Source organism: Aptenodytes patagonicus, chromosome Z (assembly GCF_965638725.1).
Source record: "Aptenodytes patagonicus chromosome Z, bAptPat1.pri.cur, whole genome shotgun sequence".
Taxonomy (NCBI): Eukaryota; Metazoa; Chordata; class Aves; order Sphenisciformes; family Spheniscidae; genus Aptenodytes; species Aptenodytes patagonicus.
In genome coordinates this window covers 25,050,886-25,069,134 of record NC_134982.1, presented here as the reverse complement: position 1 = coordinate 25,069,134, position 18,249 = coordinate 25,050,886, and the positions used below count along the sequence as shown (strand labels likewise).

Sequence of the window (18,249 nt, the reverse complement as noted above, 5' to 3'; positions counted from 1 at the left end):
CAGAAGCATTTCTTCTCCACAAGAGGTTTTTGGAAGACCCTCTTTTAAGCTGTATAAAATTCTACACATTAATTTTGTAAGTTTATATTAACCTAAAAGTTTTATGATATACTTTAAAAATCAGTATATTGTGAATATGTATGTGTAGGAGAAGGAAAAGAAAATGTTAAAATTCAGCGCTTTTTTTATTTTTATTTAATTGAGTGTCTGCTGAGAGATCTGCTACTTGCTATTTTTCTGGCAGGACATGCTATTGAAACTGTTCAGGTAGGTCTCTGCTATTTCTGGAAGAAAAAAAGCATCTTTTTCCTTTGCTGTGAGGTTCATCCTGCTGTGAGTCACAGCATATAACTCTACATAAAGGGAAGATGTTTTCAAATCTCCAAAATACCTATCTGAACAAGATAGTTCAAAGGAGTCAGATAGCAAATTCTGGAATTCATTGGGAAGAACTTCCTCTGCCTTCCAGCCAGAGTTTGTAGGAGCAGGGCAAGAAGTTTAAATACGTTTAGGACACACAACTTTCATTCCTCTAAAGCCAAATAATTTCACATATAGTGGAGAAACTGCAGAAATGGGCCTTTCTATTTTAGTGCCTGACTCTGGGGCGCAAACACAGTTCCAGTCTACCCATTAGATATGAAATTTCCTTTTTTTGTGCAATAGTTAAATTACCATCATCATATGTATTGGTTTGGTAAACTGGACTTCATAGAGTAGCATCTTCAGCTGGCTAATACCACCTGGAACTGAAAAAATCACAGCAATAGTGAGTTTTTGGTTTGGGGATATTGTTTTGAGGGACGATAATGCAGGTATTGTCGCAGCTAACGTGGTTGCTTTAATTTGCTCTCGCATGCTGAATTTCAAAGAATACTTCTTTTGCCTCAAGTTGGAAAAATAATACCAGTTTTGCTTATATGAATCAACCAAATTCTTCTTATCTAAGACGCAGAAAAAAACATGAATAATGGTAACTCACACACTTAAAAATCTAATCATGTGTGTCGTGCTGCATGACAAGATGAGGAGCTCTGGGCATAGTCACGCTTTGCCAGTAGTTCTAGTTCCCAGCCTCCTTCATGGCATCAGAATATAGGCTTCCACTGACAATAAAAGGATTAGAACCTTTATAACTGTGAAGTTTGAAAACATACCGGAGTATAACAGTGCAAATAAACATTAATATTTTATTTATAACTTTTATTTGAAAGTGGTATAAAATAGACATTATTGCAAAACGAATTGAGTTCAGTAAGTACTAATGCTGAAAATTCTTTTTGGTATCTTAAGATGTTTTGGTATCTTAAGATGTCTTAAAATATAAGCACATCATGATTAATGCTTTAATAGAGTAATTACAATCTACAATTAAAAAAACACTGCAGAGTCAGTCCCATTATTCAAATCACCAAGTATATTTTCATAGTTTTTTAATTAAAATGCAGCAGAAAAAAATTGTTTGGAGCTTTTGTCTGTTTGGAGGCTTTTCAGCATGGTTTCTAACCCTTGCATGCATCAGCTCCAATCTCATCAGTCACTTCTCATTACAGTTAGCAAATGAGACAATTTTACATGATTATTTCATTTTTCCCAGGACTTAGTATTATGTCAGCTAACCAGCTGTTAAAATCTATTTCAATATTTATTAGTAAACCTCACTTTCTCAGTAGGGGAGCCATGGCTTTCAACTGAAGTACTTCTGGCAGAAACATTCTCAGCAAAAATACTTTCTCCATATTCAGAACCAGTTGTTGATTATTCTATTGTGAGTGAAAGTTGTTGCAGACAAAAATCAATCAAATATGCTAAAATGTTATGATGTTAGGAGTCTTGGCACAATACTTTCAAATCATGTGTTTTGCCAGTGCATACTTATAATTCAATAGAAAGCTTTCCCCCCTTTTTGCTGGTTTGTTGTTTTTTTTTTCTCCAAAGTTTCCTTCGCAAATCATCAACATTAGCAATTGAATGAGAATTTCTCTGTAGAGCATCTGGTTCATCTGCTACCACTTTCTCTATTAAGAGACATTCCTTGAGAAGTTTGTCCAAATCTGTGTTTTCACACAAGATGGCAAACAAGAGTGAATATTCCGTCACAGTTTTTTCATTAATTTGGACAACACTGAAACATAAACAGTTCAGCAATTTGCAGTGTCCAGCCATGCCTCATGAAACGTATGCAGTGCAGAGCCATATTCCCCTTTTTGTTATGCAGCTGCAAAAATAGATGTCGCAGAATACTGTAATCAGAAATTTAATTCCCGATGCTCAAAAGTTCAGACCATGCAGAAAAGCTATGTCATTTCAGCAATATGACCTTTCATGGGGAACTGTTCTCAGCCGCCTTGGGAACCTTGCCGGCCCAGTCACATGATACTTGTTCTCTCGCACCTTCTTATTACGTCTCTAACACTTTTAACTCAGGTATTCACATAAATGTGACTGGCTGAAAATGTCCACACTCAGCCATTACAAGCTACATGTTAACTGCATCTTTCACAGCTCAGTCACATTTATCCATAGCTACTTAATAGATTTTTCCCTCAAGTGGGATAATTGCAACCTACTTTTGAAATGCACAAAATCCCATGCAGAGTATTTCTGATGTAGTCTAAAATGTGTGGGTTGTAATGCATATTTCATGTTTTCTCTTCTTTTAGGCCAAATAGCTGCTTCTTTTTCGATACTTAATTCTTATCCTTAATACAAAGCAGTATTTCAAATTGCAGTATGGAAATACAGGTCATGTTCTTGCAGACAATATCAGGAAAAGCACACACAGGAAGGCAGAGAGCTGGAAATCGGGGAGTATGACAGAGGAGAGGGGCTGGACTGCAAGGAGGGGTGATGCCGTACTTGAAACGAGGCTCTTAGAAAGTGGTAGAAGAGGGAGACTCCTCTGAGAAACTTGAGGGTACCTGCTGCTGCCAGGGACGAGGCAAGGGGAGCCACAGGGCTGTGGGCCTGGGGATGCTCTGGCAGCTTCTAGCGAGCGTGGTCAGCAGCCCTTGACGCAGGGTGCCTGGAGCCTTTGTTGCAGCTGCCCCTGCTTCGGGAGGGTGGTTCTCCCCCTCTTTCAGCTGGTGTGAGGGAGAGGCCTGTGTCAGAGCTTGGTGGATCAGAGCGAGTGCCTGGGGCCTCTTCTGGAACTTTCATGCAGGAGGATGCTGTTGGAGAGCTCTGCTGGTCAGCAGAGGAGTTACGGAAGTCAGCAGGCTGCGCAGCGTCGGAGAGAGACAGGATCTCCTCAGAGACCCGACAGCTTCAAGAGCCCTGGACCCCCACTGCAGTGCAGACCTGGGCAGAATCTGTCGCTAGGAGAACTGCAAGTGGAAAACCAGTGGAAGGCAATGGCTGGAAGCTGGTGTCTTCCAGCACCACGTGTAAGGATCCTGCTCCGCCTGAGGTTCACCGCCCTCAAAGCTGAGGAAGAGCTGAGGGTGCTTTCAAGCAAAGCATCTGGACAGACTGACCCTCAGCCATGCCAGACCACCTGGAGGAAGCAGCGAGTGATGTAGTGGGCAGCTCCCTGCTGTGGGGCACAGAGGCACCCATCTGCTGACCTGAGCCACTGGCTACAGAAGTTTGCTGCTTGCTGAGGGCCCAGATCCAGGATGTTGTGGAGAGACTGCCAAAGCTTGTCCGACTCTCTGACTATGACCCCCTGCCGTTCTCCCATGTGGGCACCAGCGAGACCTCCAGGGGCAACCAGGAGAGGATCTATCACCCCCAGTCTCTGGGGAGATATTCAGGGGTGTGAGGTCCCAGGTGCTCTTCTCCTCAGCCCTGCTTGTGAGGGGAGAGGGCATCAGGAGGAGGGGACTGGTACTGAGCATCAACAATTGCGTGCAGAGCTGGGGTCAGCAACACGGTTTTGGTTTCTGTCACCATCCAGTCCTTTTTGAGGACAAACGTCTGCTTGGAGAGATGGGATCCACCTCACTAAGTGGTGGTGGGGATGTAGTAATTCTTCAGATTCACATAGTTAAGTAATCATATCATCTCTAGACATCACTTTCAAAAATGTGTCAAGTCTAGAAATTAAGAATATTTTCACTATTGGAACATACATTTATACAGAAACCATGTGTGCACCTCCCCTGGGTAACCTGAAAGCCCCGGCTACTGAATTAATAGCATGGATAGCTGTAGAAAGCTTAATTTCTTAAACAAACTACAGACAGCGACATGATGTAAAATGTGATATGAAATTAATTTTTATCAGTTTCCAGTGGTTTTTTTTTCTTCCCTCATCATTATAAATGCTTCATCTCCCTGCCAAAAGTCATCAGTAGTTTTCTGGAGTCTTCATAATCTACGTAATTGTAAGAAGAATCAGATGGAGTCATGTCACAGGAAATTAAATCAGGTATTTTATTGTTTACTTGTTGAGGATTGTGCTGATTTTGGCTGGGGTAGAGTTAATTTTCTTCACAGTAGCTAGTACGGGGCTGTGTTTTGGATTTGTGCTGGAAACAGTGTTGATAGTACAGGGATGTTTTAGTTACTGCTGAGCAGTGCTTACACAGAGTCAAGGCCTTTTCTGCTCCTCACACCACCCCACCAGCGAGTAGGCTGGGGGTGCACAAGAAGCTGGGAGGGGACACAGCCGGGACAGCTGACCCCAACTGACCAAAGGGACATTCCATACCATGTGACGTCATGCTCAGCATATAAAGCTGGGGGAAGGAGAAGGAAAGGGGGGACGTTTGGAGTGATGGCGTTTGTCTTCCCCAGTAACCGTTACGCGTGATGGAGCCCTGCTTTCCTGGCGATGGCTGAACACCTGCCTGCCCATGGGAAGTAGTGAATGAATTCCTTGTTCTGCTTTGCTTGCGTGTGCGGCTTTTGCTTTCCCTATTAAACTGTCTTTATCTCAACCCACGAGTTTTCTCACTTTTACCCTTCCGATTCTCTCCCCCATCCCAGCGGGGGGGAGTAAGCAAGTGGCTGTGGGGCTTAGTTGCCAGCCAGGGTTAAACCACGACAAGGATGAATAAGAATGTGAATTAAAAACAGTGGGTTCCCAAGCCTAGAAGCAACTGCCTCATAGATACATAATGCTTCTATCAGCTGGTTGCAGTAATACTTCTGTACAGTGGAGATCACTCTGCTTAGTGAAACAGTAACATTTAGCAACTGTCAGTTCAAGTATAAAATCATAAATTCCTAAAGAACCTTCACTGTTATGTGAACTTAGCAAGAACTACCTAAATGACCTGTGCTGCGGTAAGTATGCATCGACGCTTTAGTGCAACAGCACATTAGGTTCGTTCATTCCTGACAAATGTAAACATACCCTTATAATTTCTCAAATGGAGTGAGAATATACAAGATGTCCACTTAAGGTACAATTCTGTGGAGCAAGTAAAGACAAACCCAGTTTTTCCAAAATCACCTGCCATGGCATAAGGTAACGTTTTCTTTTTGGATGTTTACTTTCAAATCCAAGTTGTTTGGCAGAACTTGGTCTTCATTTGGCATTAGCCAATTGCTCAAAGTAAGAGTTGGTATTTTGTCTTGTGTTGAAGGCAGTTTAGAAACTTAGCAGTTTATCCTCTTGGGAAGAGTGGAAAAACACAAAAAAGCCCCTGAAAAACCCAGAAATGGAGCACTTGCGTGACCTGATATTCTCCCATGGCGCAGAGGCACTTGGGGCCAGCATTGTTTGATACAGTCCTGTCACAGGTAGAGCAATTCTTGCAGAAAAAGTACTCAAGGAACTCTAGGTCCAAACTTAATTGAAAGAGCAATAAAGGAATAAAGACAAGTTATTTACGTTGAGCTATATAAATTAGATCAGTTATTGCAATCATGATTTTTGGGTTTTGTCTTACAGTATAGACTGTTTTTCAAAGAAAGAACCAAAACCTGTAACTAATGATAGGCTTTTTTTAGATGGAGCAACAGCCGTTCATGAGGAAGCCTCTGACACAAAACAACAATCTTCTAAAATACTTATAGTTTCCTTAATAAGAGAAAGTTTTATTTCAGAAAGTATACTTGTTCTGGTTGGAACAAATGTTCCAATGTTTGTTTTTGGAGGGCAGATGCAGATTTCTCTTTAAATGAAAACTATAAAGACTGCTCTAATACTTCTTTAATTTTCTATGTAAGACCATTCAGAACAAATGATCTAATTCAAGGCACTCAAAAACTTTTAAAATTTTCCTATTCAGGTGGGCCTCTGGATAATTCTTGATGGCAGAAGAGCAGAAATTATTTGATACTGTAACTTGAAAAAAGTTTCCTAAAATCAGCTATACCCAACTGAGTAGCAAAAATTGAATAAAGGAAGATTTTGAGAACGAAGTTTCTTCTGTTGTTTGATCTTTTTGTTTTGTTTTCTAATACATGCCACAGGGAAAATTTATTGAAATAGCGTCCTTGTTCATGACAAAATATGGCTCCAATTACACAGACTGTGAGAAATCACGGAATCACATAAAACTGGCCAAGAGGGATCCAGACACTATAGCAAATAATCAATTTCTAGCCATATTTTATACACTTCAGCCAAGAACTCATCAATGCTGCAGGACCGTAGGTAGCATATTGCTTAAACAAGGCATTGAACTGACAATCATTACGTCCGAGGTTTTTTTCTGCTGACTTCATTTGACCAGTGTATGATCTTCAATAGAAATTTTCACTTCTCTGACTTTGGCTACTTCAGTTTTTCATATAACAACAGACAGGGGCAATTTTATAGTGCAGTTGTAACATTTGGTGTAGTGGAACCCCAGTTTCGAGGTAGTCTCACAGATGCTGCAACAGAATCTTCTGGACACATTCCAAAATTGAATTTAATCCAAGGCAACAGAAGTAACACACCAAAAATACACTCTCTCTCTGAAAAAGTGCTTCTATCTAGTCAGAAAAGCGCAAGTTGGACCCAGCATTCTCAGTGCTTGATGAAAAAGGAAACTGTTGAGTTATGAAATAAAGTAGGAGACCAAAAGCTCAGCTGCACAGGAATGAGGCTTACCTTACAAATAATACCTGTGAAATGGGAAAGAATAAAGTCATCTGATGCATAAAAGGCAGAAAAGACAACAAAAAGGTCTTCAAAAAGAGAGTTCACAAGGAAAAAATGAAGTGTGTGGGGGAATTCCAAAGTCCAAGCAGGGAGCAGATACAGAAAACCTTAAATAAGGAGGGGCCCCAATACTCCAGGGTCATCAGGGCTGTAACCTGTTATAGTTAGAATCAGTTTTCCGTGTAGATGAAGCAGGAAATCAAGTAGTAAGCGATATTGACATGCCAGATCCACATATACAAGGAGAAAAGACTAAACAGTTTGTGTTACTACATTGTCTGGTGGTTTCCAAGAAAACTGGATGTAAACCTGCATTTACCTGTCCTGTGAAATTCTGTGCCTAGCTCTTCACTTTCTTTACCACATAACCCTTGTACATCTCACCAGAGCACTCTTAAGACACTCTAAATTTCATCCCTCCTCCTTGACTCAGTCACCCCGCTCTGCTATTGAAACTACTTAGTTTGCATCAGATAAAGACCACTCATCTCTACGAGAGAAGCCACTGGCTGCCCTAGATGATTTCATTGCAAGACCGGGTTATTCACAAAAGTATTTATTTATTGTGAATAACCTGGTCTTGCAATGAAATAATCTAGAGCAGACCCCGGGGCACTGAGATGCAGAGAAGCAGAAACACAAGTAAGACTTTACTAATGTATATTGACAGAATACTAAGGTCTACAGAAACTGTAGAAGAATAAAATGGTGTTAGGGAGAATTTCCTAGAACTTAAATAAGTCAATTACACACAGCTTTAAAGAGCATTAGTTTATTATCTATTCTCCATGTGTTACCTCAGAAACAGTCTAATTATATACAAAAATTTGGAATGTTGAATAAATGCTGATCAATAAAAACATTTCGCAGCTGTTAACAAGGGAATATTTCTAAACAATACCAAAATAATCATAAAGGTTTGATTCTGTGTGTTGTTTATTGCTATGTTTGTGTTCATAGAATGCTTTCAAGTATATACACATTTTTTAACTCCAGTCCAAAAAAGAAACTAAAAAATATTTACATAATAAATATGTGGGAGACTTCATCTTTTCATTACATCAGTTGAACTGATTCTTTAATGAACTATTAAGAATAGAAAGAATTAAGAGAGTTTGCATCAACTCAATGCCATGCTGAGTAACTTAGGCCGCTGATGGATTTTATTCTATTCAAAATGTAGTTTAAGATGTATTCAAAATGAGAAGTGCCGATATTGTCTCTCCTCCTGCTGAATCCTGGCTGGACTAGTTCAGGAGACCTCTTTCTCCCACTCTCCGCAAAATCATCTAGTTTGACATGTGTTTACCTTTACATACAGACACTGAAGGAACAAACACATTTCAATCCACTGAAAATTCCAGCATTTACTGAGTAAAATCAGCATAATCCATGTTTTATTAGATGGTTAATTTGCTAATTTTCTGAAGACAAGCTTTGGCCAAGTATTTCCACAAGAAGTACTGAACTTCTTGCTATAAATCTCTACTTCTATAGTTCTACCATAGCCAAACAGTTTTTGGTAGCATTTTCCTGTGATACATATATCTGAAAATTAAGTGACACAACAACATTTAAAACTTGTTACCATTAAAGCAAAACACAATCCAGTATAATTCCTCAGTGATATATTTAAATGTACTGCAAAATGTATACAAAGTCAGTCCAAGATCAGTAAAGAATCAGTTCTGCTTTTTGGACTTTTCCCTTCCCAAAGATACAGGTTACGTAGAAGACCAAGGTAATTTAGGACTTGTCTGTATGCATTCCCTTTAAAAGGCAGTGTGTGATAAAAATAACATGATTAAAAGTAATGAACATGTGATGTGAACATTTTGCATTTTCAATAAAAAAATAGACAACAACAAAACACATCTTAGAAGGGGAACACTGAAGCCTGCCATTATATAGCTATGTTTCTCATTCTTTTCTTTGAAGATTAACAGCACACAGAAAATAAGTGAATTTTATCAAAATACAGCACATTTCTAATATATCAAAAAAATCATTTTCTATGTAAATATTACTGAAAATCAACTAAAAAGAATTAAAATATACAAAGTGTTAAAGGGTTTCAATTAAAATTATTAGAACTATACACAGTACAATAAGCAATAGTTAACATCTTTGAAAGAAGTGCAATAATATTGGAGTTCACTTATTTAAAAAGTACTGCCTGTTTATTACCGCTAGCTATGTATAATTCCTCTCTCTTCCAGCTCATTGTCCCAAAACTAAAGGAGGCTGGTGTTTTTGCTAGCTTTATTAAAAGCATTTACTTTTGTACACATGGGTTGAAAAAAGCAACTTATACCTGTCAGACTACCAACTTATATGTAATTAAAAATGAACTGCAATAACTGAATATTGCTCCAATGACAGGCTAATCATTAGCCCTGATTAAAAACAGTTATTGGTCTTCTATGGCACTTTTCCCTGGTCCATAACAACCGTGTATTAATTATCACTGCAGATTATGCAGTCTCTATTCAATTACAAAGGAGAAAAAGAAAGTTAATGTTTCTGGTAAACAAAATTAATAGAAGCATAATTGAATATTTTATACAGTAATAAGGAACAAAGGCAGCCTGTGGTAAATCACTATTACATTAATATACTTAGAAACCCTTTAATGACTCTGAAGTGTCTAGTTCACATTTAATGTTACCTGTAGGAACAGCCCTTTAAGAAACATCATTACGAACCGGTGGGTTGTTAGTACACCCTCCCTTTGCTCCCCATCTCACCACAGCAATTCTCCATCACTGTTCAAAGTTTCACAAACTTGCTTTGGTTACCTAGCTCCATGCGTATGGTTTCCTTTTTGATTAACAAGGCAATGCAAAGGCCAAACAAAATCTAGATGTCTTTCATAACCCTTCCTGCATCATTTACTTTGTGTGTGTTTAAATACATATTACAGGCAACAACCTTAAAAACTGGCCATTTCAGTTTCATTTTTAAAATCTGTAAGGTTAAAATGGAGGACTTTTTATAAAGATAAAAGTATCACCATTTGCACAAAATTGGGGATTTCCACGGCAGAGAAAAACCTCTGGGCACATTTCCACAGTACAGTTGAAAAAATTATGTATGCAAGAAAACCCAACTAAACATGAATCACATGTGGCAAATGAATATTCAATGACTACGTTAAGAACAAATCCTGTAGAATATCAAAAATTTGTAGTTACAGTCCTCCTAAAAACCACCATAAGCTTTTATTGCATTTTCTACTGGTAGACGTACACTCCAGAACTAAACACTTTTTCTTCTTTCCCGATTCCAGATTTTGATAATAGATAGTTGTTTCACCTGACCTTTATTCTGTCCAACCAGCACCACCTTCCATCTACCCATTCTTCTATACAATGTGCACATAGCAAAGCCAACATTTCATATCTCCTGTCCATATCTACAGAAGTGGTTTCAGCATAACACATTAATATCTGGTGAATAAAAATAAAGGCAATAAACAGCTACAGGACAGACAGCCCTGCCATCTGTCCATTGGCTACAACCGAGGCTTCACAAAGCCTTGCAGAAAGTTTAGTAATGTGTATGAATTATCCAAAAATAAACCTACCATGTGTACAAAAAACCAACACAGGTTTGTTCTTGGAGGAGCGATCCTTAGATTGCTAAAATGCTTAAAAACAAGTTTATTCACCATATGCATTTCCAAAATGATTTCCTGTACGTTCTATACAGTGGTTTTTCCCCCTTTAACCACAAGTTCAGTACTTCCTGTACAAATTTTGATCATAATTCTTTTCAAGTTCCTTTCATGTATAAAAATAGGCAAAATATTCAGTTTCCCATAAGTCCTTCAATGACTCTTGCTGGCTTTTCCCCCCAATCCACACAGTACTTAAGAAGAAACTTCTCGCACAATGATGAGTTCCACTGCATTCTGAAAAGTCTTTAGCAAAGATACTGCTTGTCCATGATCAATATTGATGAAGCTGTATCCATTAGCCTAAAAGTAAATATTTAAAATTGAAAGTTACAGTCTCATATGCCATGTTAGTGAAACATGTCTCATATTTCATGTTAGTTTATTTAAGCTTTAAGGTTTAAAATAACCAGATTCTTTATGAATGCAGACAATAAAACACTGCAGATTTGCGGATTACATTGTTGATCTGAGTTGAACATGTACCCGTATGCTACAAGAAATTAAACCACTGTGTTAGCCTTGGAAGAATTTTGCCCCAAAGGTACTGCAAATAACCAAAAGAGAAAACTGAACTTTAAACCATTAACATCAGACATCTAATTCATCAGCCTTAATTCAGCCACACCAAAAAAAAAGCAAGTGTAGTACAAATGATATATCCCAGTTTAAATATCAGAGTATTAGAAATGGCATTTGTGATAAATTAGAACTATTGAAGCCTTTAACAAAAAACCTCAATGGCATTGGGAGCCATTTTAGGGTGTGAGACCTCCTGAGGTCACTCCCAGCTTGAATTTTCCTATGACTCTAAACAACATTGTCATTCTTGGGACAGGTTTGGCTTGGCAAACGCAGGCAGGCCTAAGTGGCCTACAAAGGACAGGGAAAATATGGCTATGGTTCAACATACATTTTTTTGTGTAAAAGCATGTTCTTTATTCGTAGTTATGAGAAACGAAACAGCCTGTAATTGTCTAAGCATGCAAATGCAACTTCTCCTTCAGCTCTTTTTCAAACTATGAATTCCTCATTAAACAAAAAGCAAAACCCGAGCAGTGCCAACGTGACGAAAGGAAACCTCATTATAAATGTCATGCAGAAAAATGAAATTCCATAAAGACAGGAATAAACCATTAAAACAGAAGTCACCTTTCACACATGTTCCACTCTATAAATAACAAATACACTACCAGTATTTTTCAAAGGTTTAACATGCTTCTTGTTCCTGTACGGTGTGTTGGAGGGTTACCCCCATCCCTTAAAGTCATCTATATCAGTAAGACAACTAGGACCTTACTCGCCCCAATGAGGAAGAACAAGTACACAGTTATTTACCATGCTCAAAACCAAGCCATCTTTTAGTTGGAAGAACTTGATCTTGGTTTAGTTTTCTTGTGTGCTTTTGGCTTTATCTTTCATTCAAAGGATTAGGCTGTGTTTTCAGTTTGACTTTGTTTTAGAAAACTGGTCACACAATGTTGTGGCTTGAGATACTAGTAGGTGGGGGTTTTTTGGTTTTGTTTTTTTAGAAAACTGAAATGCAGCAGAGTCAACTCTATCAACATTCTTAAATCAGTAATGTGGTGAATAATTAATAATTTCTAACAAGCTCTGCTACTTTACGGGTGGGTACAGCACTGTTCAAATGTCCTGTTAGCCCATTTCCCTAAGAAAGTAAGGCTTATATAATCCCCTTGTCCCTTTCCTTGACCCCTCCCCAAATAGCTTATGAGCTCATTAGACAACTTCAAACAAATCTGACACAGAAGAGGTCTGAAAGGTACTGACTTCCTACAGAAAAGAACTGCACAGCTGCAGCCCAGAAGCCATGGCTCCTGAAGTAACCTACTTGGCTCGCCTGCAGCAGATGGGGCAGCCAGGAGGTACATGCTGTGACCAGCCAGATATCAGCCAGTCAAGAGGCAGCTTCTGCCAGCACTTGCACATGTCCAGCCTGTCAGCTGGGGGAGAGGCAGCAAAGACTGGCAGGAACTGCAGGATGGAGGGGGATGCAACAGCAAGGTGCAGCTGGGGAGAGGGGTTGTGAGGGGCAACTGCTGGTGTTCAGGCAACACATTATTCAGAACATTGCATGTGAATTACACAAGTTAAATAACGGGATAATAGTAAAGCCTAATGAAATGCTCATGTTCCATCTTGAATGACAACATTAGGCCTGTTTTTTTGTCTTTAAAAGTGTGAAAAATGTTCAGAGTTTGAAAAAATGATCCAATTAATGCTTTAGCCTGTATCACCTATCCTAATGTTAGGTGGAAGAAAATTAAAAGCATCATCGCAGAGTATAAGAATGCTTCTGGAAAAGATACTGGCAATCAATCTAAAAATTAAAGATTCTGCTCTTAGAAAAAGGTGCAAACTAAAAATGAACTGGTATATTACACAGGTTAGTTAATTAGATGACCACAGTACCTGAATTATTTTATCTCCAGGCTGCAACAACTTAGATGCTGGTCCTTCTGGTTGCACTCTGGTTACAAAAATACCCTTGAAAAACAGAGGTGGAAAACATTTTTGACAACTTATTTCATGAATAGTAGGGTAGCATGAAACAGATGTAATTCAAAACATTATTTCAGTTTTCCATCCTAAGCAGAAAAGAATGCAATACTATTCTACAGGTCTACTGGCTTTTGTGACTGCCTTCCTTTTCTGATGTTAAATCCAGGAGAATTGCCTTTAAAGGAGTGCTGAAGGGCAAATTCTGATCTGCCTTTGTTTAATTTGGCAGATGTATATGTCAGCATCAATTATCAACCACCAGAAATAAGGCTGTAGGCTAAATCATGCTCTCTCTTAAAAGACTTCCTAATTGTAGACTCCATAATTCACTATCTCAAATCTGCTGACTGATATCTGGAACTGTGCAAGAACCACTCACTAGAATAATCCTCTGTGTTGTCATGTGACCACTGTAGTCACCTACCACCTTGATTTTCCGTATCATTTGTCCCCAGTTTTCTCCCCTGCAGTCCTGGAGTTTAGTGGTTTGGGGAATATATATACTTCCACCCACCCACCCCGCCTTTGCTAAACACTAGAAACATTATTAATCAGAATGATTTTAAGATGCATTAGTATAAAATACTCACATCATCTTCAGGTCTGAATGGATTCCCTCTACCACCAACTCCTCCTGATATACTAAATCCAAGTTCTGGATCCTTGTCAATTCTCACTCGAATCTAAGTAGTTACAACCAAAGTTAGATGAACTGGCTGAAAATCTGCATTCAAACCTACTGTAATGAAATTATTACTACGGAATTCAGGTGAACAAAAGCTTTAAAAAGAAAAAAACTCAAAAAAAGCATTTATCACAGTTCAAGAGAGTATTATATCTCATAATATTAATTCAGAACAAGACTGCAATACAACCGCATCGTGTATCATTGTACATAAGTTTTACTCTCACTATTATTATAATCATAATTCATGTGGGCTTTGAGTTCAGAGCTATTTAGATATTATGTAAATTAATTTAATGCCCCCAGCAAAAAACGTGTTCCTAGGAGAGAACCTGTTCCTCCTATTTCTTTGCTACCTCTAGCTGAATTTTAAAAAATCAAACCTCGTTCCTACTTTCACTCTAAGGTCTACATAGCCAACACTGTCTCCCCTTTCTCTTGCCAGAATAGTTGACTAGAAAACTTATTTTCCACGAGAAGTGGACATTCTTGTTCTAGCACAGAATGAAAACATAGTTCTCAGTATCTTCTCAAAAAACCCAGAACAATACAGAGGAAACATCCTGTGTCCAAGAGCAGAACGAAGGTTGCCACAATGAAAGAGCCATTAAATTGTATAAGAATTTCTACCCACATCTATCCTAAACAGAACTGATAATTATCAGGCATGCATCAGATACTCACACTTTTTTTATCCTGGCTTTTGTTTATGGATGCTCATTTCTACATTTGCAGGTTTTTGAACCATTCTGGATAGCAATGACTAGATAAGTGGTACTGCTACTTTGTGGTTTTTTTCAGTTACTAGATAAATAATGAGTTGGTGATGAATTTTGATCAATATCAAAATAATGAGTTGGTAGTTGAGAAATAAATTTCTGGCTCAGTAAAAAGATGCAAGCTTAAGTTTCTGGCACATTCTGTTAAAAAAATCTACCACATTTCTCTCTTAAGATGTTCACATAAAAAGTAAAAAGAGCTCAAAACTAGAAGGACTGTGCGATTTCAGCAGTAGAATTGCACTGAGATAATGCTGTATTCTGCTGGAGACAAATTCTTGTATGATTTCTGTCACCATCTACAGAGAAATGGTAATAAACGAAAACAATCTAACAATTCACTGCCACTGACAGACAGATATCATATTGTCAAGTAAGATTTTATTCTTACCTCTTGCTTTGCCAACTCGTGGCTTTGTCTGGGAGAACACTGGGACTGGGTATAGGGAGGTTGGTGGGCAACTTTCAACATCAGATAATCAATTAATTGCTCTCTAGATGGATGTCTTGCTACTGATGATTGAGGAGGGAGATGATGGACTTGGCTGTAGTTTGCCTGAGGTCTTTGAGCCTGGCACATCTGTCCATTTGGCAAAGGTATCTGAATAAAACACAAATACTCTATGTCATACATTTTATAAGCAGCGGTCCTCAATTCCTCCTTTATTATTTCACTATTTCTCATACTTGACTGCTTTTGATTTTAGGACCATTACTAAAACTACTCTTCTGGATCACGTACAGTTACACTCAATTTTCTTTATAGTCATCAGCTCAGACCACCTGAGAACAAATCTGAAAAACAAAACTTACTCAGAGCACTAATCTACTAGAACAGACTAGCCAGTCTTTGCTTTTAGCACTTGTTTCACTGAGTTATCCCAACCATTATTTTCTAGCAGTGCAACTGACAGTATTGACACTTGGTTGATATCATTATAGTTTGCACTTTTACTGCATAAAATTCAGAGATTTTGTAACAATTCCCAATAGATCATACACAAAATAAAAATCCCACGCAGCTAGCAGACAGAAATTATATGCTCTCTGAGCATCTTTTGGTGCCCACTTCGCAAGAAAACCTGAGTGAATTCACATACAAGCTCAAGATTTTAATATCAAAACTGTAATGATATTTCCAATAAATGTTATGTCTTTTGTTAACACATCTGTCACTGATTTGATAGGTATAATGATGACGAACAGCAGGAAGGTACACAACTGTCAAGACATACAGTGCATTCAAACCATTTCACTAGGAATGATGCTGGAGATGACAATGTTTCTTACTGAAGCCTCAGTTACCATTCAGCTCTGCAGCTCTGTGTTGAGAAGGGCAGCCTTCTCCCTCCTCGCCCACATGCCTTGCGCTCTTACCTAGCCTAAGTAATTAGGCTAGGTAAATCTGTCTGTACGATTCCCACATTCCAAAAATGCTACAGTCTTGAGTTACAGATTTTTTTCTGCCTGCCACCATCATCCCATTAGTTATAGAATACAAGGATATTAAAATACTCTCTCCTTCAATATTATAAATAACTGAAATGTGCAAATTTCAACCACCATGCTATGTGAATGGACACATACCAGAATCTATTCTGTTGAGTATTTTATGTCAAAGTGATTCTGAGAAATGGTAATGCGTATATATATACATTTTTTAGCTTACTTACACATTAGATCTATTCATTTACACTATTTTCTACTGTCTTTTCTGAAAACCAAAAGCATGACAGGAAAACTGTTTTTTGTTGCACTGCCACAGGTAGAGTTTACATAGGCAACACGTATCAACAGCTATGCAAATTTCCAATATCCAATGTCTGTAGAAATGCAACTGAAATTACTGAAGTTATAAAATCAATTGCTACATCACAATAATTTACAAGCATCCATTTAGTTTCATTGTAGTAAGTCCTGTCTGTATAGGTGATCCTTAGAGATGAATACTGAATGTCTCCTACAAATTCTAGTTTATCATCACAATTTCATCATGACAGATTTCAAGTTTGTTCTTTAAAAGCTTTAATCAGCTTCAGATTGCTTTCCTGAAATCATCTGCCATATTCCAATTTCCACTTGCAATTATGTCTTTTGCTGCAAATTTGTTCTTTCAAAGCCCCTGCTGAAGAAAAAGGAGAACTATCCCCCTTCATATAGTTAACTGTTTTGTCTTCCAAAAAGAGATGCTATTTCATTTACACCACCTTCAATACCTGGGTATTACATTTTAAAGAAGCCCCAGTTCCAACTGCTATCCCAACATACGTTTCTACTATTATTAAAAAAAATATATCCTTACAAATAGTAGTAAATATATCCTATCTATGGTGTCATGTAGATAATTACCTGCACAGCTGTTTTCTTCATGCTGTCTGGAGGAACATCTTTGAAACTAAGTGTGGCAGATGAGTAATTCTGCTGTCCTGAAATGAATACTTCATCCTGGCATTGGTCTCCTGGAGTAGAAGCCTGAGGATGCTTTAAACAGAATGGAGCAGTAAAGACGACCATCTTTATAGAATTCAAACTAAAAAATTCTCATAAGAGGCCCAGAATAAAACATTAAGGGCTTTATCGTTCTTTATCTTCTTTGATTAACTAATACATTGTTTATGTAAAAAAATCTTACTAGCCAAGACACCACACCCATAGAATATTGATGGATATTTGCAAAAACTAGCAACTGCAGAGGTGTCTTTGATCACCAATAAACTGATACGAAAAGTCAACAAATGCTAAGGATTCATATGGTTAAAAGAAGTCTTCTGTTGACTTTATTCTGCTCACTACGGATACCATAACATCACTTAGAATGCTCAGAATTAGAGTCATTTCCTCACATTTTCTTACAAACTAAAATATTAATTTTCTTAAATGCCTGAAGTATCTTACAGTACAGTTTACATCAGAATTTGTTTGGGGGCGGAAAAAGCATAATAAGATTTTGTTCAAACCTTTATCAACCTAGGTTAAATTCAGAATGGTAATCTCTTGTTCACATACGTACAATGAAACCGGACAGTTTTACATATGTTCAACCATCTATGAAAGCCAATTAGAAAACTCAACTTCATGACATTAAATTGAAAAGCCTTGCAATAAGTTTAAGGCATATGAAGTGAAGGCAAAGTGTTTGATTTAATGCCTATAAGAAAATTCCAGCACAAATTATATTCTTTTTATTGAAAGCATTGTCCATATGTAAAAGGATAACTCTATCAATTTAAGCACACCTCTCACAGTTTCTTCCTTCCCCCTCTATATATTGCAACACCTCCTGTAGGTACTCACTCGAACAATGTGCACACCAGAACCTCTTCCGTCTGCAACACTCAAGGCAACACTACCCTGGCTGCCATGCAGATCCCTAGAGCTGCCATAGTGAAAGCTGCTAACTGCAGCATAATTGGAATTAAAGGACCTAGACAGCATGCTCTGAATAAAGAGGGGACAGATTTAACACAGAGATTAGTGCAGCATGCATAAACCACAAGACATGTTATACATAGACTAATACAAATATATTCCATTGTCATGCAAG

General features: G+C 38.1%; 1 protein-coding gene across 7 annotated transcripts in view; it reads right to left on the bottom strand.

Annotated features, from left to right (window-relative positions):
* Positions 1-7,798: 7,798 nt before the first annotated feature.
* ERBIN (erbb2 interacting protein) overlaps positions 7,799-18,249 on the bottom strand; it is a 123,009-nt gene continuing 112,558 nt past the window's right edge. For 5 of the 7 annotated variants that reach the window (XM_076362809.1, XM_076362808.1, XM_076362811.1 and 2 more), the window contains 6 exons: positions 18,000-18,143; positions 17,055-17,186; positions 15,097-15,306; positions 13,832-13,924; positions 13,152-13,226; positions 7,799-11,021 (listed from right to left, as the gene is read on the bottom strand). In XM_076362809.1, the coding sequence (XP_076218924.1) occupies positions 10,914-11,021; positions 13,152-13,226; positions 13,832-13,924; positions 15,097-15,306; positions 17,055-17,186; positions 18,000-18,143 (762 nt within the window). In that variant the 3' untranslated portion in view covers positions 7,799-10,913. The remainder of the gene's footprint in view (positions 11,022-13,151; positions 13,227-13,831; positions 13,925-15,096; positions 15,307-17,054; positions 17,187-17,999; positions 18,144-18,249) is intronic. The other 2 variants (XM_076362814.1, XM_076362815.1) reach the window with 1 other exon arrangement.